Source organism: Oryctolagus cuniculus, chromosome 4 (assembly GCF_051225735.1).
Source record: "Oryctolagus cuniculus isolate XC-2025 breed Fujian yellow rabbit chromosome 4, ASM5122573v1, whole genome shotgun sequence".
NCBI lineage: Eukaryota > Metazoa > Chordata > Mammalia > Lagomorpha > Leporidae > Oryctolagus > Oryctolagus cuniculus.
In genome coordinates, this window is record NC_142870.1 from 82148564 (window position 1) to 82175660 (window position 27097).

Sequence of the window (27097 nt, forward strand, 5' to 3'; positions counted from 1 at the left end):
TTTCTGGGTTCCTTCACCATTATTCTAAACCTTTCTGCTTAATATTTTTACCTCTGATAGATATAATACTTTCTTTTTACAAACTATTTTATTAATATATTTGAAAGGCACAGAAAGTCAGAGATTGCCCATCTGGTGATTCAATCCCCAAATGCCTGCAATAGTCAGCCTGAGCCGAGCCAAAGCTAGGAGCTAGGAACTCAATCTGGGTCCCTCATATGGTGTCAGGGACCCAAGCATTTGAGCTATCACCTGCTGCCTCCCAAGATTTGCCTAAGCAGGAATATGGAATAGGGAACAGAGCTGGGGTTGGAATCCAGGCACTCTGATATGGCATGCAGGCGTCAAGTGGGGATTTAAATGCTATGCCAAATTCCTGCTCCAGATGTAACACTTTCAATTTCCAAGAGCCCTTTCTTGTTCTTTATTTTCCAATGTTCTTCACAAATAGATCTCTATCATATGTCATGAATGGAATATCTTTTTTCTCTGCTTTTAAGGACATCAATTTTAGATTTTTACAAGGTTTTTTCTTTTTTGTCTCACTGTTTTTTCTGGGTTTCTCTCATCCAAGTACTAACCAGGCCCAACCCTCCTTAGCTTAAGAGGTCAGATGAGATCAGGTGTGTTCAGCGTAATATGGCCATAGACTGGGCTTCTTTGTTATATTTTTCTTTGTTTTTGATGACAAAAATATTCTCTGAAAATCTAGTGATATTTATTTTTCTTTACTATTTAAAAACCTAACACTGGGGTGGCATTAGGTGTTGCAGTTAACATACGGCTTGAGATGCTTAAAGTTCTGGCTCTATATCTGATCCAGCTTCCTGCTAATGCATATACTGGGAGGCAGCAGGTGATGCCTCAAGTGCTTGGGTTCCTGTGGACCACATGAGATACCTGGATTGAGTTCTAGGCTCCTGGCTTCAGTTTGGCATAGCCCTGGCTGTTGCAGACATTTGGGTAGTGAACTAGCAGATGGACGATCTCTATTTATAAATAAATAAATAAATAAAATAAACCAAAATTTGAAAAAAAATAGAAATAAAAATATAACACTAAAATTCTTGTTGGAAGCTCTGTATGTATGCTAAGTCTTGGTGATATGACAGACTTCCCTGTATGGTAATGTAAGGACCTCGCTGTTTCATTTGGATTCTACAAATATCAGTATCCAGGAAAAGTATTCCCAGAAACTGGGAAAAAGCTTGGAGATCTTACCATTCTGTATGTCAACTGTCCTTGAGTTTTCCACTTGGTGTTTTATCCTCATCTTTAGCTGTGTCTATAAAAAAAAACCCAGAGCGAAGTCTAATCTAAGTCTTCCAGAAAGTAAGCCTTCCTAATTTTTCTCTCATACATACGTCTCCTTAAAAACATACAACAGTGGTAAGAGCTTTAATAACAAGTCTTCCTGGAAAAGTTATTAGGAATGGTCCATACATCATATTTTATCAGCTTGTATTAATTTGTTCAGGAAATACAATCATGTATACTGAATGTTTTAGGAAAATGGCTTTGTTTTCCACATACTCTAAGAGAGTGGGATGCTGAAAAATTGTACGTAGGCTGATAAAACTGTGATCCATATTTCCAAAACTGGGCCATAAAAAAACAAAAATTTAACAAGAGAAATGAAAATTTAAATCAAACTCAAATTCCAACTGAATTTAGCAATATGAGCTATACTTACAGTCTGGAGATCTGCATGGGCTGTTTTTTGTTTTTAAGATTTATTTATTTATTTGAAAAGGGAATTACAGACAGGCAGAGAGATAGAGAGATTTTCCATCCGCTGGCCCACTCCCCAAATGGCCCCAACAGCCGGAGCTGGGCCAATCCAAAGCCAGGAGTTTCTTCCAGGTCTCCCACATGGGTACAGGGGCCCAAGGACTTGGGCCATCTTCTATTGCTTTCCCAGGCCATAGCAGAAAGCCAGATTGGAAGTGGAGCAACCGAGTCTCAAACTGGTGCCCATTTGGGATGCTGGCACTGTAGGTGACAGCTTTACCCACTATGCCACAGCACTGGCCCCTAGTGATCTGTGTTCTAGTTTTGTTTTGTTGGGCTGGGTTAGTGTAAAAGAGAAATTATACAGATTCAAAAAGCATACTTTAAAACCTGTATCTATGCTTCAAAAGCTGTTTCATACCTAGAATGGTGTCTGGAAAACAGGCATGAAATATGTTTACCACTCAACAAAGAAACGTGGCACTGAAATAAGCAGAAGGAAAAGGAAGGAGAAAACAAAGGAAGGGAATAGTTGCTAAGCACATGTGAACCTAGATTTCTATGAATTCAAAGCTAATGCATAAGTATACTAGCTCTACTACTGGTATACAACCCTACACTATAAATTATTATTTTAAAATGCTGAGACAGGTATATTATTAGTAGGTAGCTCCATTATCTTAGTAAAAATCAGGGATTTTGTAAGAGATACTTCTTTAATACAAATATTAAACACCATCATTAAATTAAATTACTTCCTCAGACACAGAGACTCTCACTAAATATTACCTTTAAGATGCACAGAAATTATAGGTTAAACATGCTATACTTGCACTCTGCCATGTCACTAGACTGGACTGACCTTCAAACCATAAGAATGTCAAAAAATTGTAATGGGAAGAGATGGGGGCTAATTTTCTGAGTTGCACAAATGCTCCCTCTCCTACCTTCCAATATCTTCTGGAATTTTTATTGTTTAATTTCCCAGGCATGGGGAGGGTGATTGATTATGGATTTTTAAAAGCATTTAATAAAACATAATGTTTTCATATTATGATCAGAGCATTATTATCTAACACTAACAAAAATGATCCCTAAAAAATAACAGTATGAGAAGGGTGGAGATAAGATAATCAAGTATTGGTTTCCATATGGCAACACGCAACACGTAAGAACTTCCAAATGGAAACTTATAATCACAAAGTTTTTAAAATATTGGTCTTCCAGGGCGAGCACTGTGGTACCACAGCTCAAGCAGCTGCCTAGGATGCTGGCACCCCTATGGGCACTGATTCAAGTCCCAGCCGTTCCACTTCCAATCCAACTCCCTGCTAACGGGCCTGGGAAAGCAACAGAAGATGGCCCAAGTATTTGGGCCCCTGTCACTTAACGTGGGAAACTTGGAAGAAGCTCCTTGCTACTGGTTTCAGCCTGGCCCAGCTGCAGTGGCCATTTAAGGAGTGAACCAGCAGACAGATCTCTGTCTCCTCCCTCCCCAAACTCTGCCTCTCAAATAAAAACAAATAAATCTTTAAATAAAAAAATCTGGTCTTCCAAAATTGGAGCTTGAAAGTTTAGATAAATTCCTTGGTTTGTGGATTGTCAAAATTAATTAATGTTCTGAATTTACTGGAGAAGTTTTGTTAATGAATTATATAATTAACATGAAGTTGTCTACATTCCTTGGCAGTGGTTATCAAACTTTAGCATATATTATGGTGACATGGAGCTTGTTAAAATACTGACTGGCAGCCCCTACCTCTGGAATTTTTGATACCACAGATCTGGGGTATGTCTAAATAATAAATAACAATGTCCCAAGTAATGCTATTGCTGCTGGTCTTGGATCTGTGCTATAAGAACAGTGCCCTGTGGCAAGAAAATGGTCTACCCAGGGGAACTGTATATTGGTTGAATAAGCCTGGGATTTCCAGTCTAAGATAATAGTTTGAATGTTTTAAACCATGAGCAACAGCTGTACTTTTTTCTTCCTCAGAGAAATTAAATGATTGGGTTATGTAAGTATCTGTGCTTCTGTTTGCACACATTTGGAAAATATACTAAGAAATTTGAGGGGCTGGTGCTGTGGCGTAGAGGGTAAAGCCACCACCTTCAGTGCCAGCATCCCATATTGGCACCAGTTCGAGTCCCGGCTGCTCCACTTTCGATCCAGCTCTCTGCTGTGGCCTGGGAAAGCAGTAGAAGATTGCCCAAGTCCTTGGGCCCATGCACCCGCATGAGAAACCTGGAGGAAGCTCCTGGCTCCTGGCTCCTGGCTATAGATCAGTGCAGCTCCGGCCGTTGAGGCCAGTTGGGGAGTGAACCAGTAGATGAAAGACCTCTCTCTCTCTCTCTGCCTCTCCTTCTCTCTCTGTGTAACTTTTTCAAATAAATAAATAAATCTAAAAAAAAAAAAAGAAATTTGAACACAATTATTATTATGAAATTGTAATTGTGACACAGTTGTACCTTGCTATAAGATTTCTTACTCCAGAAAACATATAGGAGAATAAGAATAATTCAAACCTATGGTATGTAATCTAATGATAATAACACAAGAAAAAGGGAAAGATATGGGTCATGCCAAGAACTCTGGAAAAATAATGAGCTGCCTCTAGGGCAAAGCAAAGAATTTACTGTATTCTGTAAAGACCACAACTACGCACAGTAGTTATGAAATAATAATTTATTCTGGCTAATCATTTTAATTTGAATTTAAGTAACGGCTCTTAAATCACTTAGTATGTTATAAAAACCTAAAGGTTATGCAGAAAGTCATCATGCACATGTACTATAAATATTCTTTGTTTAAATAAAGAAAATAAATCTTTGGTGAAACTGGCCTTCATTAATCTAAGAGATTAGACTAACTGCACTGAATAAAATAAGGAAGCTAAATTCAGAGGCCTTCAAAAATATGGATTCAGGAGTGAGTATCTGAGCAGTTAAGACATATGCAATCCCACAATGGAATGCTTAGGTATGCTGTTTGCCTCCAGCTCGACTCTAGCTTCCTGCTAATGCAAACCCGAGGAGGTTCCAGTGATAGCTGAAGTGGTTGGATCTCTGCCACCCATAGGGAACACATGGGTTTAATTCGTGGCTCCTGGCTTTGGCCTCCAGCCCACAGCAGTTGCAGGCATGTGCAGACTGAACCACTGCATGGGAGTTCACTCTCTCAAATAAAGAAAGAAAGAAATTTTAAAAAATATGGGTTCAGGGCCAGCATTGTGGCATAGTAAATTAAGTCAAGCTCCGGCTGCTCTACTTTCGATCCAGTACCCTGCTAACGTGTCTGGGAAACCAGCAAGGAAGGCCCAACTACCTAGGCCCCTGCATCCATGTGTGAGACCCAGAAGAAGCTCCTGGCTCCTGACTTTGGATCGGCCCAGCTCCAGCTGTTGCAGCCATTTGGCAGGTGAACCACCAAATGGAAGATCTCTGTCTCTCTCTCTCTCTCTCTCTCTGTCTCTCCCTCTGTCCCTCGGCATTTCAAATAAATAAATTAAAAAAAAAAAAAACACTTTTTTTAAAAAAGTGGGTTCGATGGCATAAAAATAAAATTTGTTGGCCGGCGTCGCGGCTCAATAGGCTAATCCTCCGCCTGCGGCACCAGCACACCAGGTTCTAGTCCCGGTCAGGGCACCGGATTCTGTCCCAATTGCTCCTCTTCCAGTCCATCTCTCTGCTGTGGCCTGGGAGGGCAGTGGAGGATGGCCCAAGTGCTTGGGCCCTGCACCCCATGGGAGACCAGAAGCACTTGGCTCCTGGCTTCAGATCAGTGTGGTGCGCCAGCCACAGTGTGCTGGCCTAGCGTTCACTGTGGGTGAACCAATGGAAAAGGAAGACCTTTCTCTCTCTCTCTCTCACTGTCCACTGTGCCTGTCCAAAAAAGATAAATAAAATAAAATAAAATTTCTTGAAAATTAAGAATAGTGGAGTGGGCGCTGTGGCACAGTAGGTTAATCCTCTGCCTGCAGCGCCAGCATCCCATATGGATGCCAGTTCTAGTCCCGGCTGTTCCTCTTCCAATCCAGCTCTCTGCTGTGGCCTAGGAAAGCAGTGGAGGATGGCCCAAGTAGTTGGGCCCCTATACCCGCTTGGGAGACCCAGAAGAGGCTCTCTGGCTCCTGGCTTCAGATTGGTGCAGCTCCAGCTGTGTGGCCATTTGGGGAGTGAACCAGTGGATGGAAGACCTTTGTCTCTTCCTCTCTCTACAACTCTCTCTCTCAAATAAATAAAATCTTTTTAAAAAAATTAAGAATCACAAGTTGACATTTAAATGTTGATTTTATAAAACTTTGATAGTATTTTTATATTAATTTATTTTATTTAAAGGGCAGAAAGAAAGAGAGAGAGAGAGAGAGAAAGAGAGAGAAACAGAGGTCTCTCTTCTGCTGGTTCATTCTCCAAATGCCTACAACAGCCATGTCTGGGCCAGGCCAAAGCTAGGAGCTGAGAATTCAACCTAGGTCTCTCACATAGGTGGCAGGAACCCAAGTACTGAGCCATTATCTGCTGCCTCTCAGGGCGCATATTAGCATGAAGCTCAAACCCAGGCATTCTAAAATGGGATGTTGGTATCCTAAGCAATGTCTTAACTTCTGTGCCAAATGCTTACACCTTGATAGTATTTGAATTCAAAATATACCTTGGTATAATACTTGTATATAGTAATATAGCATATAAAATATGATTATACTAGAAATGAAAAAGAAAAAAAGCTGGTAACTCAGCATAGGACAAAAATAAGGAACAATGGAAAAACTTCAATATTAAAGTAAGAAAAGAATCTCATCAAATAAGAGTTAAGGCTTACCACATTCATGACTCTGAAAGACTCTTGCTCTTCCACATAAAATAATCTAAGCTGTCCCTGATGTCATCCTGTCTAGCATCAGCTGCCACTGAAATTATTTTAAGATTTATTTTTATTTATTTGAAAGGCAGAGTTACAGAAAGAGGAGGAGAGACGGGGTGGGGGTGGGGGGGAGACAGACAAAGATCTTTCCTCTGCTGGTTCACACCCCAGATGGCCACAACAGCTGATGCCAAGCCAGGCCAAAGCCAGCATCCAGGAGCTTCTTCTGGGTCTCCCATGTGGGTACAGGGGCCCAAGTACTTGAGCCATCTTCCGTTGTTTTGCCAGGCACATTAACAGGGAGTTGTATCAGAAGCAGAGCAGTCGGCCGGCGCCGTGGCTCACTAGGCTAATCCTCCGACTTGCGGCGCCAGCACACCAGGTTCTAGTCCCGGTCGGGGCGCCGGATTCTGTCCCAGTTGCCCTTCTTCCAGGCCAGCTCTCTGCTGTGGCCAGGGAGTGCAGTGGAGGATGGCCCAAGTCCTTGGGCCCTGCACCCCATGGGAGGAGACCAGGATAAGTACCTGGCTCCTGCCATCAGATCAGCACGGTGCGCCAGCCGCAGCACACCAGCCACAGCGGCCAATTGAGGGTGAACCAACGGCAAAGGAAGACCTTTCTCTCTGTCTCTCTCTCACTGTCCACTCTGCCTGTCAAAAAAAAAAAAAAAAAAAAAAACAGAAGTAGAGCAGTCAGCTGGCGCTTTGGCACAGTGGTAAAGCCGCCACATGCAGTGCTGGCACCCCATATGGGCGCCGGTTCAAGACCTAGCTGCTCCACTTCCGACCCAGCTCTCTGCTATTGCCTGGGAAAGCAGTAGAAGATGGCTCAAGTCTTTGGGCCCCTGCACCTGCATGGGAGCTCCTGGCTCCTGGTTGTGGCCATCTGAGGAATGAACTGGCAGATGGAAGACTTCTCTCTGCTTCTGCCTCTCCCTCTCTATAACTCTCTGCCTTTTAAATAAATAAACAAATCTTTAAAAAAGAGAGAGAGAGAGAAGGAGAAGAAGAAAAGAAGAAGAAGGAGAGCTTCTGGCAAAAAAAACACACACACATACACACACATACATTTTTTTTTTAAAAAAAGTAACCAGGGCTCCCTAAGGATAACAAATGTCTTATTCAGGGAAAGGAGATACAAGATGGGCCTAGAAAAATCTTTGTTTTTGGAATGCAATTCCCAAATCTTCAGTAGCAGCAAATTTTGAGTGGCGAAAGAGGTTTGCCACACATGGTTTAGGAAGTGCTATGCAAGTATGGAATGCAAGTATAATCACTTATAGACATCCTAATTCTCTATGATTCCTAAGATTCTAAAAAGTAAAAGTAACAAGAAGGGTACTATAAAAAATGCCTATTATGAAAAATTCCCCTACTAATGCGAAAAAAAGAGTGGTAAGATATAGATTCTGAAACAAATGTCTTCTATTTCTATTTGTTATTATCTATGTTGAAATATAAGGAAATTTTTCCAAATTGCAAATACTATGATAAAACAACAAAATTAACAAACCTATTCTGGCCACTGTTGATTTGATCACAACAATGTTTGGGTCCTAATGTTACTAAATAATGTCTTCACAAGCAAGAAATGCAACTAAACAACAGTTTTCTAAAAGCAGGTATTAGAAACAAATACAACAATGAAAAACACAGCCCCACTTCTGGTATAACTATTCTCAGCAGAAAGCTACATCCTGAGGACAGATTTAGGGACAGGAAAACTCAAAAATATTGAGCTCTGGAGTCAGGCTGGGATTTCTGTACTGATACTTAGGCCATTTATTACAGATTTTTACTTTTCAGCCTAACTCACACAGGGGCCCAGCTAAACCAAAGCATAATCCAAAGGACTTACTAACATCCATTTAACTCTAGTTATACACATATCCGTTATATGTTCAACACATAATAGCTAAGAACAAAGTAACTGGTGACGTCACTTTCTTTTTTTGCCTACTGTACTTCCCAAATGGGTCCTTCTTCTTTTTCTAATAGACTAGGATTAACAGTATTCAACTCAGTCACCCCATGTTGTAAATATGAGTTAAATAAATAAAAATCCTCTGGAAAAGGAACAACTTTAATTACCTGATGAACTTTAAAGCACTACTTCTCAATCTGTAATGCAAAGGCAGACTCTAATTCTGAAATAGGTTTTGCATTACTTATAGGACCCTTATATATCTCCATAAAATGGATATAAAAAATTACTGTGCTCCAAAATAAATATTAGAGTACAGAAGCAGAGTCTAAGGAAGTATTTCTCAGTGGTAGTTCTTGACCACCTTCACCATCAAAACAACCATCAAAAGTTTTTTAAGATGTAGCTTAATGGACCACACCCCATACACCTTGAATCAGACACTAGGAGCCAGATTCTATAATGAACATTTTTTAAAAATTGCCACAGAGGCAGGCACTGTGATGCAGTGGATTAAGTCATTGCTTGGGATGCCTGCCTCCCATATCAGGGAGCCAGTTCAAGCCCAGCTCCTCTGCTTCCAATCCAGCTTCCTGCCAATACATTCCACCAGTTTCCTGTTAATGCATCCCAGGAGGTAGGAGATGATGGTTCCAGTGCTTGGGCCTCTGCTCCATCCCTCTCTATGATACTCTGCCTTTCAAGTGGATAAAAACAGGGACCAGCATTGCGGCTTGGCAGGTAAAGCCATCACCTGGACACCAGCATCTCATTTGGGTGCTAATTCAAGTCCCAGCTGGTCCACTTCTGATCCAGCTCCCTGCCAAAAGCAGCAGGAGATGGTTCAAGTACTTGGGCCCCTGACATTCACATAGGAGACGTGGAAGAAGCTCCTGACTTCTGGCTTTGGCCTGAGCTAGCCCCAAATGTTGCAGCCACCTGGGGAGTGAATCAGCAGATGGAAGCTCTCTCTCTCTCTCTCTTTCCTCTCTCTCTGTAACTCCGACTTTTCATTATTTTCTAAGTGGATGAAAATAAACTTTTTTTAAGGTGCCACAATTTTATGTACACTAAAGTTTTTGAACCAATAGGCTTCAGTTTATAAACTGATAATAGATGGCCAGAAACCACAAATTTAGTAGGCTAAACTAGGCAGCACCATGTTACCAGGCTAAGATTCTCCTTAAATTGTGACTGGCATAATCATCAAAATTGTAAATAGTGAATACACATGGAAAGCCTGCTACGTATTAGGGGCTTACCATTTGTCAAAGATCTAGAAATTATCATTCTGCCACTTGTTCTATTTTAAAGCACTAGCAGCACATATAGCATCATCACTCTTATACTCTAGGACACAAAATTAAAGAGGACAGAATGCTTGGCTGTCTGACACCAAAAGGAAGCATAATCTATAGTATTGAGAATGTTCTGCTTGAATTCTATTATAACACTGAAGCCCTGAGGGTTCCTATTAAACACAGAAGTCAGTTGTCACTATTTCCAAAGCTTAGCAAGAAAAGGTTCTTAACCATTTCCTCTTTTTGCTTTTTCACTCACCCACACATCCATCTTCTCATTCATTCAGTAAATACTCAAAGATTATATGCCAACAAACTGGATAAACTCAAAGAAATGGATAAATGTCTAGATACAAACAACCTACCAAGATTGAATCATGATGAAACAGAAAATCTGAACTAACCAATAGAAAGGAGATTGAATCAGTGTCCCATCAAAGTAAATTCCATGACCTGATGGCTTCATGGCTGAATTCTAATATTTAAACACCAATCCTTCTCAAACTCTTCTAAGAAACTTAAGTGGAAGCAATACCTCCAAATCTTTTTATGAGCCCAGCATTACCCTCATACAAAGTCAGACAAGAAAATAAAATGACAGGCCAATATACTTGATTAACACAAAAATTTTCAACAAAATAGTAGCAAACTGAATTCAAAAGCACATTGAAAAGATCATTCATCATGACCAAATGGGTTTTATCCCCAGGATACAAGGATGGTTCAACATATGCAAATCATTTTTCTTCAGATCCTATAAAACTTTCAACATATGCAAATCAGTAAGTATGATACACTACATTAACAAAATGAAAGACAAAACCAACATGATCATCTTAATAGATGCAGAATGAAGCATTTGACAAAATTAACACCCTTTTATGATAAAAATCCTAGGCAAATCAGATACAGAAGGAATTTCTTTCAACACAATAAAAGACATGTATGGTAAATCCACAGCTAACATCATACTCAATAGCAAAAAGTTAAAAGCCTCTCCTCTAAGATGAGGAACAAGACAGGGATGACTACTTTTAGCACTTTTATTCAACATAGTCCTGAAGTTCCAGCCAAAGCAACAAGTCAAGCAAAAGAAATAAAAAACATCCAAATTAGAAAGAAAAAAATTTAAACTGTCTTTATTTGCAAACAACATGATCTTATATAGAAAATCTTATGAACTCCACCAAAAAACTGTTAAAACTAGTAAACCAAAAAAGTTGCAGGATACACAACGAACACAGAAAAACAATAGCACTGGGGCCGGCGATGTCAGCATCCCATATAGGAGCCAGTTCACATCCTAGCTGCTCCACTTTCAGTCCAATTCCCTGTTATGGCCTGGGAAAAAGCAGCACCAGATGGCCCAGCTGTTTGGGCCCCTGCTACTCTTGTGGGAGATCTGGAGGAAGCTCCTGACTTCGGGGTTGCAACCATCTGGGGAGGGAATCAGCAGATGGAAGATCACTCTCTCTGTGTCCTTCCCTCTCTTTCTCTAACTCTTTCAAATAAATAAATAAATCTTAATAAAAACAGTAGCACTAAAAATGAGCTATGTAAAAACAGAAGTCAAGAAAACTACAATAGCATTTAAAAACGGCATAAGTTTAAGTGAAAGATTTGTACACTGAAAACTATAAAACACTGATGCAAGAACTGATGAAGACAAAAATAAATGGAAAGAAATTACATGTTCATGGCTTAGAAGAATTCATATTGTTAAAATGACCACACTACCCAAAATAATCAACAGATTTAATGCAACCTCTGTCGAAATTCCAATGACATTTTCACAGAAATAGAAAAACAACCCTAAAACTTGTAGAGAACCACAAAAGACCTTAAATAGACAAAGCAATCTTGAGCAAAAAGGACAAAGCAAGAGGCATTGCATCACCCAAAAAAATCTACTATAAAGCTACAATAATCAAAACGGTACAATATTGGCATAAAGCCAGACAGATGGACCAGGGAACCAAAACAGAGAGCCAAAAACATTTACACATTTATGGTTAATTGATCTTTGGGAAAGCTGCCAAGAACAAACAATGGAGAAAGGACAGTTTCTAAATAAATGGTTCTGGGTAAACTGGATATACATAAGCAAGAGAATGAAATTAGAACCTTATCTTACACCACATACAGAAATCAACTCAAAATGGATTGGATTTATATGTAAATCCAAAACATAGGAGAAAGGGGCTCTACGACACTGTCTGGATAATGATTTTTTTTAGATATGACTGCAAAAGCACAGGTAACAGCAGCAAAAATAAAGAAATGGTATTACATCAAGATAAAAAGCTTCTGCACAGCAAAGGACACAATGAACAGAGTGAAAAAACAACCTACAGAATGGGAAAAGATATTTCTAAACTCCTACATCTGATAAGGGATTAATATCCAAAGCATAGGGGTCTCAAACAAATTTATAGCAAGAAAACAAATAACCTGATTTTAAAATGGACAAAGCACCTAAATAGACATTTTTCAAAAAAGGACATACAAATGGCCAATAGGTATACAAAAACACCCTCAACATTACTAATAGGCAGGGAAATGAAAATTAAAATCACAATGAGGTATCACTTTAAACTTGTTAGAATGGCAATTATCAAAAAGACAAAGTGGGGCCTGTGCTGTAGCATAGTGGCTAAAGCTGCTGTCTGCAGTGTCAGTATCCCATATGGGTGCCAATTTGAGTCCTGGCTGCTCCACTTCCAATCCAGCTCTCTGCTATGGCCTGAGAAAGCAGTGGAAGATGGCCCAAGTCCTTGGGCCCCTGAACCCATGTGGGAAACCCGGATAAAGCTCCTGGCTCCTGGCTTTGGATTGGCACAGCTCCAGCCATTGTGGTCATCTGGGGAGTGAACCAGAGGATGGAAGATCTTTCTCTCTCTCTCTCAGCCTCTGCCTCTCTGTAACTCTGCCTTTCAAATAAATAAATCTTAAAAAAAAAAATGTTGAATACATGTATACATGAGTAAACACTATAAAAGGCTATTCAGCCATGAAAAAGAAGGGAATCCTGTCATTATGACAATATGGATGAACATTATGTTAAGTGACATAAGCCAGACACACAAAGGTAAACACTGCATGGTATCACTTATGTTCATATGTATGTAGAATCTAAAAATGCTGACTTCATAGAAACAGAAAGGAAAATGGTGACCACGAGAGGCTGGATGGTAGGAGCACTGTGGGCGAACCCCTAATCTCTGGGACTCTGAATATAGCACATCATATCTTATTTTTTTTATGTGGAAGATGGGATTTGGGGGTAAATCCAATCTCACCACATCAATCTTGTGGATGGCAGAAGAGGAAGTCAGAGAGATTTGAGGCATGAGATGGGTTTGACACATCACTGGCAGCTTAAAAATGGAGGAGGTCATATAGTATGGTCATTTGAGTGTGGTTAACAATCAGCAAGGAAACAGAGACCTCAGTCTTATTACCACAGGAACTGAACTCTATCAAAAGTTAGATGAGCTTGGAAGCAAACTCTTCCCAAAACCTCCAGGCAGGCACTTAACCTGCCAACACACTAATCTTGGCTTTGTGAAAACATAAGTAGGTAACTCAGCTGGTTGACAGATTTGTAGGATAAATGGATGCAGTTTTAAGCTATTTTTCAGTCAGTGTATCAATGAGTTATTCCTACTGCCCCACATTTTCTTTCTTTCTTTCTTCTTCTTTTTTTTTTTTTTTTAGGAAATTATTTGAGAGGAAGAGGCAGAGAGAGAGGTCTTCCATCCGCTGGCCACTCCTCAAATGGCTGCTTAAGTCAGAGCTGGGCCAATCTGAAGTCAGGAGCCAGGAGCTTCTTCCAGGTCTCCTATGCAGGTGCAGGGACCCCAGGATTTGGGCCATCCTCCACTGCTTTCCCAGGCCATAGCAGAGAGCTGGACTGGAAGTGGAGCAGCCAGATCTTTACTGCTACACCACAGCACTGGCCACCACATTTTTTTCAGTACTTGGTACTACCAGCCTTTTTTTTTTTTTTTTTTCTCCATTGTTGTAGGCTAGGAGGTAAATGAATAGAATGATACTTTCTATCCAGTTCTATCTCCCAGCCCCTTTCAATGTCCCAAAGTTTAATTAACAGAACAGGGAAGCTGCCCTGAACTGAACTCAACACTTTGGAAGTATTACCAGCTTTCTAAATAGTACTTCTGTGTGGTTTTATTTCCTATTCCCTTGATTACTAATGAGGTTGAGCACTTTTTCACATATTTAGCAACCATTTGGAATTCATATTCAGTACAGTTCAAGTGTTTTCTTACTTTTTCATCAGGTTGTCTTTTTCATACTTCTTTGTAGAAATTTTTAATGTTTCCTGAATACCATCTATTTGTTTTATTTTTCTGGCTATCTCCTGCACTATGGCTTATCTTTTATTCTCCATGATGTATAAACCATTTCTTAAAATCTGCTTCTAACAGAAAAATCTATTACCTAGTGTTTGTAAGAAATAAGTTCAATAAAACCATTTTAAATCTTTGGTTCAAGATGTTCTCAAAACAACAAAAATCTAGAGATTTAGAAAACCAAAGAAGAAATTTAAAACTAAGTAAACAGCTTAGATTTTTAGAACTAGTCCATGATTCTAAAATAGTAGCATTACATTTTGCATTGCTGGCTACTTCAGGAACTCAAAATAATATTTCTTCACATGAAGTATCACATTTAGCATACTTTTTTTTATAAGCATGACTGGAATAACTTTCATAAATGTACTAAGAAGAATCAATCTATATATTAACATACTACTTAAAAGTTATATTTATATTATAATGAGATAACATTAACTATCTCACTCTCAAGTACTTATAGCCACTGTAAAAGGAATTGGAACCTAAGCTATCCCTGGCTCCAGCACTGCTACCACTTTTCTAGTCTCAACACTGATTCTGTGGTTATCTAGGACTCATCTCCTCATCCCTCCAAAAGACACCATCCTGCTATTTACTATTCATATTTTAAAAACAACCCCAGTACAACCTGGATTTCCCCCTTGAAATATAAATTTAAATCTTATTTCAGACAGCCATGATCTCCTCCATGGTCTCTATCTCTTTAAAAAGTGGTGTGTATGTTGTGACGTAAGTAACAGAAGTCTTTTTTATCATCTAAGTCTCTTTCTCACTATGTCAGCACAGTATGAGTCTTTTGTTTGTTTCTGAGGCAGAAGTGCAAGAAAGAAGTACATGGTTGAGAATCTATCAGAGTTACAGGCACATTTCAAATGGGATGTACAGTTATAAGGGGAAGTTATAAGGTTATATTATTGTTTCCTGAGATGTGCTTGTAGCACCCCACATTTGAATTGTCAATGTATACTTCACATAGAAGTTTGGTAACAAAGGATTTTTTTTAAAGATTTTATTTATTTATTTGAGAGGTAGAGTTACAGACAGAGAGACAGAGACAGACAGAGAGGTCTTCCATTCACTGGTTCACTCCCCAGATGGCCGCAACGGCCGGAGTCGAGCCAATCAAAAACCAGAAGCCAGGAGCTTCTTCCAGGTCTCCCACATGGGTGCAGGGGCCCAAGAGCTTGAGCCATCTTCTACTGCTTTCCCAGGCCACAGCAGAGGGCTGGAACAAAAGAGGAGCAGCCAGGACAGAAACAGGGATGCCGGCACCACAGGTGGAGGATTAAGCTATTGTGCCACAGCGCCAGCCCCAGGATATTAATAAATTATTATATCCATACTCTGAAACCAGAGTGAATGAATGGGGAATGAATTAAAGAAAAACAACAAAATAAACATTATAGAAACCTCATTTTGTTTTTTTCCTAATGACTTGTAATTTAAAACCACAGATCTGTATTAGAACAGGCATAAAAATATATAGTAGGATTCTTAAGAAAGCCACAAGTCTAAATTTCAAGGTCCTTAACAAAGTCCTATTTCAAGCTCTGTACCCCAGACCTTTTTTGATGTCAACAGTATTTCAACAAAAATTCATTATTTTTTAAAAAATTTATTTATTTATTTGAAAGTCAGAGTTACATAGAGAGAAGAGAGGCAGAGAGAGTCATGCACTGGTTCACTCCCCAGTTGGCCCCAATGGCCGGAACTGTGCCGATCCAAAGCAGGAGCCAGGAGCTTCTTCCAGGTCTCCCACGCGGGTGCAGGGACCCAAGGACTTGGGCCATCTTTTACTGCTTCCCCAAGCCATAGCAGAGAGCTGGATTGGAAGTGGAACAGCGGGGTCTCAAACCAGCGCCTATATGGGATGCCAGCGCTTCAGGCCAGAGGGTTAACCTGCTGCGCCATAGTGCCAACCCCTCAACAAAAATATATGTCATTCTCCCTCTTCACCCTCCCAGTCTGTCTCTGTCTGTCTGTCTGTCTGTCTCTCTCTCTCTCTTTAGAAAGATACGCACTGCAGGGCTGGCACTGTGTGGCTCACTTGGTTAATCCTCAGCCTGAGCCGCCGGCATCCCATATGGGCGCCGAGTTCTAGTCTCGGTTGCCCCTCTTCCAGTCCAGCTCTCTGCTGTGGCCTGGAAGGGCAGTGGAGGATGGCCCAAGTGCTTGGGCCCCTGCACCCGCATGGGAGACCAGGAGGAAGCACTTGGCTCCTGGCTTCGGATCAGTGTAGCTCTCCGGCCGTTGGGGCCATTAGGGAAGTGAACCTACGGAAGAAAGACCTTTCTCTCTCTCTCTCACTGTCTGTAACTCTACCTGTCAAATAAATAAATTAAATCTTTAAAAAAAAAAAAAAAAGAATTAAAGACAGACAGACATGCACTGGGCCGGTGTTATGACATAGTGAGTAAGCTGCTGTCTGCGATGCCAGCAGCCCATATGGGTGTTGATCTGTGTCCAGCTGCTCCACTTCCTATCCAGCTCTCTGCTTTGTCCTGGGAAAGCAGTGGAAAATGGCCCTAGTCCTTGGGCTCCTGCATCCAAGTGGGAGACACGAAAGAAACTCCTGGCTCTTGGCTTCGGCCTGGCCCAGGCTTGGTCTTTGTGGCTATTTGGGGAGTCAACCAGCAGGTGGAAGATATCTCTCTCATCTCTTCCTCTCTCTCTGCAACTGACTTTCAAATAAATAAATCAATTAAAAAAATGGTTTTTGTGGGTAGCCTGTAAACCTAGCCAGGCTACACTAGCAGTATGTTTATGAGGAAATGTTTTTTACTTTGCTTACAAGTTAAGAAAGCGTTAAGTTTTTAAAATTTCCTATTATTTATTAGAACAATTCTACTTCTAGGAATTTACCCAAAAGAAATAATAAGAGCTATGTAAGGCTGGCGCCGCGGCTCACTAGGCTAATCCTCCAACTTGCGGCACCGCCACACAGGGTTCTAGTACCGGTCGGGGCGCCGGATTCTGTCCCGGTTGCCCCTCTTCCAGGCCAGCTCTCTGCTGTGGCCAGGGAGTGAGTGGAGGATGGCCCAAGTCCTTGGGCCCTGCACCCCATGGGAGACCAGGAGAAGTACCTGGCTCCTGCCATCGGATCAGCATGGTGTGCCAGCCGCAGCGTGCCGGCCGCGGCGGCCATTGGAGGGTGAACCAACGGCAAAAGGAAGACCTTTCTCTCTGTCTCTCTCTCTCACTATCCACTCTGTCAAAAAAAAAAAAAAAAAAAAGAGCTATGTAAAAGAATGTTGAGTCTTATTCTATAATAATGAAAAAAATAACAAATAGCATATATGCCCAAAAAAGAGGTCTGGGTAAGTACAAAGATTAATACTTGTTATGATAAAAATTTGTAGCTCTGATACAGTATTTCTAATATATTATATGTTGGAAAAAGACAAAATATAAAAAGCTGGTACCATGTTTTTTCCCCAATATATATGTACATGCAAAAAAAATCCTGGAAGAAAAATAAAAATCCTGGAAGAATATATTAAAATGTTAGCTGGTTATCTCTGCAGTAGTAGTATTCTTTTTCCCACTTCTCTCTTTTGTGTATTTGTTTTCCTTCCAAATTTCCTATAAATAGGTACAATTACAATTTTTTTCAAATATACAGAAATTTATATACATGCACCAAGAACTTATGATTCTTTATTATCAACTGGTTCTATGACAAAAGGTAGAAATAAGAAAAAATATAAATCTTTCCCCCTGAATTTATATGCTGTTTCTTATTGTAGAGAAAATTATATTGCCCAAGAGTTACCAAATACAGAACAAGGAGATATAATAATCTCTCGTCTATCAGGTTGACAAATAACCAAATGCAAGTGAAGATCCAGGGGTGCAAAGCAAAGACAATTCATGCACTACGACTAAAAATCTAAGCTAAGGGCTGGCGTGTGGCTTAGTGGATTAAGTCACCACTTACAATGCCAGCATCTAATATGGGAGTGCTGGTTTGAGTCCCAGCTTCTTCACTTCTGATCCACTGTCCTTCTGGAGACTGGAAAGCAGTAGAAGATGGCCCAAAGTATTCAGGCCACTGACACCCATGCTTGAGCCCATGATGGAATTCCTGGCTCCTGGCTTCAGCCTCGTCCAGACCTGGCCATCGTGGCCACTTGGGATTGAACCAGGTGAATGGAAGACTGATCTCTCTCTCTCTCCCCTCTCCCTGTCACTCTGCCTTTCAACTAAATAAATAAGTCTTAAAAACAAAAACAAAAACAAAAAACCTAAGCCACCCTTCTAGAAGAGCAAGTCCACAACCTGTATGAAAAGCTCTAAGACTGTGCATGCCTTTTAACCAATCAATTACATTTCTAGGAATTTCCTAAGGAAATAACTGAGCAAGTCTGCAAAGAAATACACGGTACACTGTTTTTAACAATAGCATTTGTAACAGAGCTGGAAAGAATCCAAGTATACACTAGTACTATAAATTAAGTAAAAATATTTCCTTCAGTGGATTACTGTGCACTCATTAAAAATTATGCTACACATCTGTTTTTTTTATATTGTATCTCAGGTAGTGAAACATAAATTGATGATAAAAACTGCCTTTGCATGATCCCATTTTCCAATGTAAAAAGTGAGAACGTGCATATTCATGAAGAAAATCTTTGAAAGATTTCAAACTAATGTTTATTACAGGTATCTTTAAGTGGAATTACCAATGATATTTACTGTCTTTAACATTTTCTGCTATAAAGAACACTCACACAACTTCTTTTCATATCAAAAGAAATTATTTTTAAAGTCTACTGAACTGAGCCATCCAAATAATCAAATAACTTTTTTTTGTTTGTTTTCTATTCTTTCCTCATTTCTAAGGTCCTAGAGATGCTTCCTGTTTTGAACACATAATACTCAGTGAATGGTGAATGTGCCAAATGTATAGTCAATGCTTTTATGAACAAAGACATATTTAACTGGCAGTCTTTGTTAACAACATTTTAATTCTAAAAGAAAGAATTATTTATCCTCCCTGGCAGCAAGAAGCTTGCAAGAATATTATAATTATGATCGAGCCCCGATTTGCTGCCACCCTCAATCAATATACAACCGTGTCCTCAGCTCTGGTCACCAAGCTAGCTTACTGTCTTCAGGAAGAGTGGAAAGTACCGCTACAATAATATGGTTTACAAAATAAATACTACAGAAGAAAATTTCAATACTATTCATGACACTATGCTCTAACACCACTGTCATAATTTCTGCAATGACAAAAATTTTTATCTGTGTTGTCCAATACGACAAACAGTTGTTCAATGACACATATGGCTATGGAGCATTTGAAATGTGGTTAGTACAACCAAGGAACCAAATTTTTAATTTTAAATAATTTTGATTTTAATAACCACCTATGATTAGTGGCTACCATATTGGACAGCACAGAAAAATTCATAGTACATACTGTGACTGATACAAAATATATTTAAATAAGAATCCAAGAAAAACACAATTTCCACTGAAGATCTGGCATTCTAGTGCATATTTCCAAGACTAACAAAACCATAATTTTGTGGGTTACAGATTGTATCCTTGAAAATTAAATGGCATTTAGAAATTCTCATTCTTCTTACCTAGGAAATAAGTGCTCATCTCTTAAAAATCTCAATTCTTATGGCTTCAGTAACACTGGTTCACCCCCCACACATCACTGTTTCCTTTTACTGTGAAATCTTAGGTGCCCTTGTCCTCATCCCTATCATTACCCTCAGCTGTAGACTTTTTCCCAATGCTGAGTCCTTGGTTTCTTTTTTTCTGTTTCTTATACATGCACAAGAGACATCTTACAGCTTCAAATATGTCTTTTATTTGCCTTCCATAAAATAGCATCACTTCCTTACATAACCTGAAGCACATTATTTAACCTGAGACTGCTTCCCATTTAAGAAATAACTTGGATGTTTATCATGGTTTCTTCAGGCTTTAGGATTCTAAGTTTTAGAACAGGCGTATTTAGCAAACCCTGTTTCTTTTTTTCTAGCTGTAGCAGTTGTTTTAAAATTTTATTTATTTGAAAGGCAGAGAGAGCAACACAGAAGAGTTCTTTCATCCATTGGTTCACTTCTCAAATGTCTGTCCTGGGCAAGGCTAAACCAGGAACTGGAGTTTAATACAGGTATCCCACGTAGGTTGCAGGAACCAAGTATTTGGGCTATCACCTGCTGCTTCCCAAGGTACACATTAGTGAAGAAGCTAGAATCAGAAGCAGAGCCAGGACTCAAACCCAGACCCTCTGTTATGGGACACAGGTACCCTAAGCAGTATCATCCACTAGGCCAAGTACTGCCCCCTTGTTTCTTTCTTTTTATTGGTCTGATTCCTCTTTTCCCCTTTAAAAATGCTGGTGGACTCCACAGCTGTAACAGCTTTTTTACTTTACACACTTCCTCTAAGAATCTTATAAACTCTATGAATCTCTCGAATTTATGCTATCTCCTTAAGAACTCAAGATTTACATTTCTATTTGTTGCTCATGACTAACCAGATATGTTACCAACACTTTAAAATATCAGGCAAACCAAAGAAAGTATATGAGCCAAATTTCTTTGTCACTATGACTCAGAGATCAAAAACACAAGTTTCAGGGGTAGGCATTTAGCTAGGGGTTGAGAAGCCTTCGTCCCAAATCAGAGTATCTGGGCTCAATACCCAGCTCTGGCCCCTGATCCCAGCTTCCTGCTGATGGGAGGCAGTGGTGACAGCTCAAGCAACTGAGTTCCTGCTTTCCATATGAGAGACCTGGAGTGAGTTCCCAGCTCCAGTCTGGTCCCTTTAGGCTGCTGGCATGTGAGGACTGAACCAGCAGATGGGAGCTCTCTCTGCCTCTCAAAAAACAAACTATGTAAGTTTTAGAACCAGATGTATCTGAACTGGAATTTTAGTTCTGTCACTTACTAGCTGTGAGATCTTAATCAAATTACTTTATCTCCTAAGAATTTTCTCATGAGTAAGGTCAAAAACAGACCTTATAACTAATATGGTTGCTTTATGTTTAAAGTTTACATTCACACACACATATATATATATGTATGTATTTTATATATACCTGCATCTTAGTACAATACCTAAAATATGCTAAGAGCTCAATAAATGTTAGCTACTAATATTAGCAACAGCAGTATAATTTTTCTGGTCCTCTAAGTTTAAGAGTCATTTTTTACTCCTTCTGGTCTCTTTAAAAATTAAATTCAGGGGCTGGTGTGGTGGTACAGTAGGTGCATCCCATATTGGCACCGGTTCTAGTCCCAGCTGCTCCACTTCCAATCCAGCTCTCTGCTATGGCCTGGGAAAGCAGAAGATGGCCTAAGTGCTTGGGCCCTTGTACCCACGTGGGAGACCCAGCAGAAGTTCCTGGCCCCTGGCTTCTGATCAGCCCAGCTCCAGTCGTTGTGGCCAGTTGGGGAGTAAACCAGCAGATGGAAGATCTCTCCTTATTGTCTGTAACTCTACCTCTCAAAGAAATAAAATCTTTTTTTAAAAAATAAATTCAGCTAGCATTTGCTCATTGTCATTTTCCAATACAATCTGTTTTTCAGGTTTTCATTCACTCATAGATTTTGATTATTTCTGCAGCCACCCAACCAGATTACTAGATTCTTAAAAATTCATGTGATCTCTTATTTTTGTTCCCCCCTATATCATCTAGCATAACTGCCTCACACAGAAAAGTTTGCTATTACTAAACAATTCAAACACTCTTTACACCTATCTCCCCACTAGCTTCCTTCAGTTCTTTGAGGGCAAGGGGTATCTTGGTTCCCACTGTATACCTACAACTGTCGAAGTCCCTCAGTTAATAATGCTGAATAAATGTTGATCAGTCTCAGTCTGGGTCCCTCATATGTGAAAGCTCAACATTCTCTAATCCAATCATGTTCTGAACAAATTGGTCTGACCACACATCAAGAAATGTCTCGCTGTATTTGTCTAAGACTTTTTTCTTGCATATAAAAAAAATCTACTCAAATCAAGCAGAAAAGAGAATTTATTAGCTCACAAAATGTGGCAGTCCAGGAGTAACACTAACTTTAGGCATGGCTACTGAATCCAAAGCTTCAAACAGCACTCAGTCTCATTCTTTCCATCTTCTGGCTTTGCTTTCCATTTATCTGCAAGCTCCAGGACTCCAGCAACTCCAGGATTCAAAGTGTGCCTCTTTCTCAACAGTTCAACAAAAATCTCAAAATTAGCATTCATGTGTGCTGACTGAAAAATGAACAACTGTGAACAATAAGTGTGGCTACAGAATAGACTATACTGACTGGCCATTAGCTAGGCTTGAACCATATATACACACTTTGTCAAGTGGGATTTATGTTAACTAAAAGGGTGGTTCCCCAGGAAAATTGGAATATTGCTATCAGACAAAAGAAAATGGATGACTGGCAAAACTGACTGATGTCCTCTATACTCTGCAACTTTATGCATGTAGCCCATCTGGCATGGTTTTCCTTCCTTTTTATGCCTACTTAAATTCAAGTTTTATCTCTTCTGCTCTGAGAAGTCTTCCACAATTTCTTCTAAGAGTTTCCTTGTTCACTGGATCAAGTTACCCAGTCTCAAATAGTTTCCTTTTCTTAAAGGTCTATCTTTTTGAAAAAAAAAAAAAAAAAAAACAACAACAAACAAACAAAACAGCAGGAGAAGCCTCTAGAAAATACTCCTTATAAACTCTAATCATGAGGCTGGCGCTATGGCACAGTGGGTTAAAGCCCTGGCCTGAAGCGCTGGCATCCCATATTGGCGCCAGTTCTAGTCCCGGCTGCTCCTCTTCTGATCTAGCTTTCTGTTATGGCCTGGGAAAGCAGTAGAAGATGGCCTAAGTGCTTGGGCCCCTGCACCCACGTGGGACCTGGAAGAAGCTCCTGGCTCCTGTCTTCAGATTGGCGCAGCCCCGCCGTTGCGGCCAATTGGGGAATGAACCAGAGGATGGAAGACCTCTCTCTCTGTCTCTACCTCTCTCTGTAGCTCTTTCAAATAAATAAAATAAATATTAAAAAAAAAAAACTGCAAAAAACCCCACAAAACTCTAATCATGTTCTATTATAAACAGTATGGGGGCCAGCAATGTGATGCAGCTGATGAGGCCACCGTTGGTGACACTGGCATCCTATACTGGAGCACCAGTTTGAAACTTGACTGCACCAATTTGGCTTTCTCCTAATATGTCTGGGTAGGTAGCAGATGACCCAAATTCTTGAGCCCCTGAGCCTGTGTGGGAGATCCAACTAGAGTTCCTAGTTCTTGGCTTCAGCATGGCCAAGTCCTGTCTATTGCAGCCATCTGAGCAGTGAACCAGCAGATGGGAGAACTCTTTCCCTCTCTCTCTCTCTCTCTGACACTCTGCCTTTCAAATAAATGAATAAACTTAAAAAAAAAAAAAAAGTATGAGCTATACATATTGTTTCCTAGGACGTAAACTCTTGAAGGACAGTAGCTCTACTGTGTATATTTTTTTTATTATTTATTTGAGAGGTAGAGTTATAGACAGTGAGAGAGAGAGAGAGAAAGGGCCATCCCCACTGCCCTCCCAGGCCACAGCAGAGAGCTGGACTGGAAGAGGAGCAGCGGGACTAGAACCCGGCGCCCATATGGGATGCTGGCACTGCAGGCGGAGGATTAACCAAGTGAGCCACGGTGCCAGCCCCTCTACTATGTATATTTAATACATTACAAAGAAGCCTATGAGACAACTTTCGTATATATATATTCAAATAATTTTACTTGACTTTAAATTTTCTATAGTCTAAACAAAACACTTTAGCAGCTGTTACGTTGTCTTTGAATTCATCAAAACACCTGCTATAAAAGGAAGACTGTGGGTTTTGGAGTTACCTCAAACCGTGCTCAAATCCTAATATCCTCTCCTATCCTTTTAGCTATAGATCTTTGAGCAAATATTTGAGACTTCTAACCTTTAAAGGTTTCACTATTCATACAAACAGGAAGAGTAATAACCATTCATACATGGGGAGACTACATAGTATAATGCATACAACAGTTGGCAGAACCTGGGCTGAAATTCTACCAGTAACACTGGGTATGCGACTTTCTCTGAATGATTCCTTACAAATGGGGATAAATTTATCTAATCCATGGTTGTTGTGTACATTTAACAAGAAAATATATTTTAAGACAAAATAAACAGCAAGCAGTGAGCACTCAATAATTTGTTATCAGTATTATCTGTTTAAAACAATTCAGAGGGGCTGGTATTGTGGCCTAACAATTTAAGTTGCCTCCTGCAATGCCAGAATCCCAAATGAGTCTGGGCTGCTCCATTTCTGATCCTGCTCACTGTTGATGTGCCTGGGAAAGCAGCAGATGGTGGCTCAAGTCCTTGAGCCCCTGCACCCACTCAGAATACATGGATGAGGCTCCCCAACTGTTGTGGCCATTTGGGTAGTGAACCAGAGGATGGAAGATATCTCCTTCTCTGTCTCTCCCACCCCCTCTGTCTCTGTAACTCTGCCTTTCAAATAAATTTTTAAAAAAGTAAGTTTATGAAAAAAAATTACAGCCTGTGTTTCTGTACTAATTACCAAGGTCTATTAGAGTTCTTGATATTTCTACTATGAGAAATGAATCTAGTCTAATAGGGTATAAAATATCTTATACTCATCACTTTTTTTTTTTACACTTCTAACCAGATGAAATGTCAACTGACAAAAAACCTGCCTTATACAGAAACCACAGTATTAAAGTGTGGGTAATAGCCTATTTAAAAATTCAAAGCAGAGCAAGGAAAAACTTCCTTGGGATTACTTGTTATTCTTCATAAATGTCCTTGCATTAGTTAATAAAGTATTTCTTAATGGCGTAACATAGTGTTCCTAGAACTACTTAAAAGCAAGTAAGATAATAAGCTTGAAAGATTCTCTTGTTATCAACTTGTTCTTTAGCTTCAGGCTTAATGTGGTAATACTGAAATGACATAGCAATATGAAATCACCATGCCATATAGCCACCTCCTAAACAGAATCAGCAAATTTTGAGTATGAATGGCTATTTTAAATACTATCAGAATATAGACAAAAGACTCAAAATGTCAATTTTAATATTTTAGCTATATTATATTCTGTATAACTCTTTCCAGAAAGAGATTAAATAAACAAGCAGTTAGTCTCTTCCATTTTACACTACAGCAAAAGTTTCTTTGGAAAGAATAGTTTCTTGAAGTAGTTTAACAGTTCTGTTTATTTTTCCAACATGAGTGAATGGTATCCATACTTATCAATCCTTAATGAGTGCACAAACATAAGAAAGATGTCAAATGAAAGATTTTAAAATAAAATGGAATACATGACACAAAGCAACTGCACATTCCTTGACTGCAAAAACACTACAAAAATGAAATAACTGACTACATCACATTATGCAAACCTGTATAAGGAACTTCTTTTTCCTTGTATTGGTGCAAAACAGGAATAGATTCAGCTTTTAAACAACTCCCTGAGAGAACTGTACTTCAAATACGAGAGATATATTGAACACCTCAGTCACCAGATACTGTTCCATACCACTACGAAAATCAAGTAATACCTAATTCCTTATTCTCTTTCCTGTGTTCAAAAAAAAAAAAAAATGTATAAAGTAATGCTTTAACGTAATGCTTTAAAAGCAAGTACAGACTATTTATCTTTTCTAAATAATTTTCTTTCTTCCAACTTTTTTAAAGGACAGGAGTGGAAGAGGAAAGTAATGGGAGCCTGAAGATGGGCTCTGGTTATTTTCACAACTGTATTTTGGTAAGTCAACTAGATGAAGGCGTATAAGCTCACATTAATCTCTCTGGGAAAAACCCCAGCGCTGAGAGCCAGCCTCCCGGGACAATGTAGCGAGCAGGGACGTCCCTGTTACTCTTCTGGACTAACAGCGCGCTACATTCCCAAGCCTCAGCAAAGGTCAGACTGGCATCCCACATTCGAAAGGGCCTGCAGAAATCGGGGACGGGCAAGGGTCTACTTCACCTGGAGAGGAAATTCATTTTCTGTGACAAACTAAAAATCACCCATCTGGCCCCTCGGGTCCTCGTCCTCTGAGAGATGCTACTCAACGCCGCCACGCCCCAGGCTCGGGGTCTGGCCCCCAGGCCCGCAGGGCTCGATGGGCTGAGGCAGTCGGCTTCTCCACGTTACCTGGACGCCTGTTGCTGTGACCACCCCCGCATCCCCTCCCCCGGCGCTGGGGTCTCCCGTCTGCAGGGATGCCCTCCGCCCCGCTCACCCGCCCGGGTGGTGTCCGTCAGGTCGTGGTTGGCCGCTCCCCGGGGAAACTCCCTCAGTTTCCGGCCGCTCAGGCTCAGCACCCCGGTTACCGCCGCCTCCTCCAGCGCTCGATCGAGGGAACGGCTCCATGAACCCGGGCCAGGCCCAGGGGCTGCCCCGGAGCTTGGACCGCAGTTAACAGCGGGGAGGTTACCTCCCGACGCTGCTGGGCCAGAGTACTCAGCAGCGGCTGCCACTGCGACCAAGCCCGCGGCCGCCATTTCCCAGCCGACAACTCGCCAGCCCGCCGACTCTGCGCATGCGCGGACAGGCTGCTGGGTGGGCGGGGAAAGGGGCTCCCAGACCCCGGACGGTTCCCTTGATGGGCAGAGCCGCGGTGCCCCTCTGCTTGGCCAGGCGCTTGCCCCCGCCCACACCGAGGTTTTCTAGGGAAATCAAAACGGAACTCAGAAGCACGGAGCAGCCCGGTACTCTCAGCTTCCAGTAACATTTCTGAAGTGCTTCTACAAATACGTCTTTTGGAATACGCTCTAAAACGTTTCCAACGTGTAATTGTGTTACCAGAAGATCTAAATCGTTGTGGATGGATTAATATTACTGCTTGAGGGGGAAAATAATACGTGATTTTCTCCAGACTTCCTAATTCTTATGGAA

The 27097-nt window shown here is 40.5% G+C and overlaps 1 protein-coding gene and 1 non-coding gene across 33 annotated transcripts in view; both read right to left on the reverse strand.

Annotated features, from left to right (window-relative positions):
• Nucleotides 1–26774, reverse strand: part of LRCH3 (leucine rich repeats and calponin homology domain containing 3) — a 129034-nt gene extending 102260 nt beyond the window's left edge. For 16 of the 32 annotated variants that reach the window (XM_089331887.1, XM_070072253.2, XM_070072247.2 and 13 more), the window contains exon 1: nt 26442–26772. In XM_089331887.1, coding sequence (XP_089188013.1) covers nt 26442–26703 — 262 coding nt within the window. In that variant the 5' untranslated portion in view covers nt 26704–26772. Of the gene's footprint in view, nt 1–26441 lie in introns of all 32 variants that reach the window. The other 16 variants (XR_016233151.1, XM_070072244.2, XM_070072252.2 and 13 more) reach the window with 4 other exon arrangements.
• LOC127483071 (small nucleolar RNA SNORA36 family) lies at nt 13836–13967 on the reverse strand. Its single transcript, XR_007909038.3, has one exon. It is a non-coding gene; the product is annotated as a small nucleolar RNA SNORA36 family (small nucleolar RNA).
• Nucleotides 26775–27097: the final 323 nt, after the last annotated feature.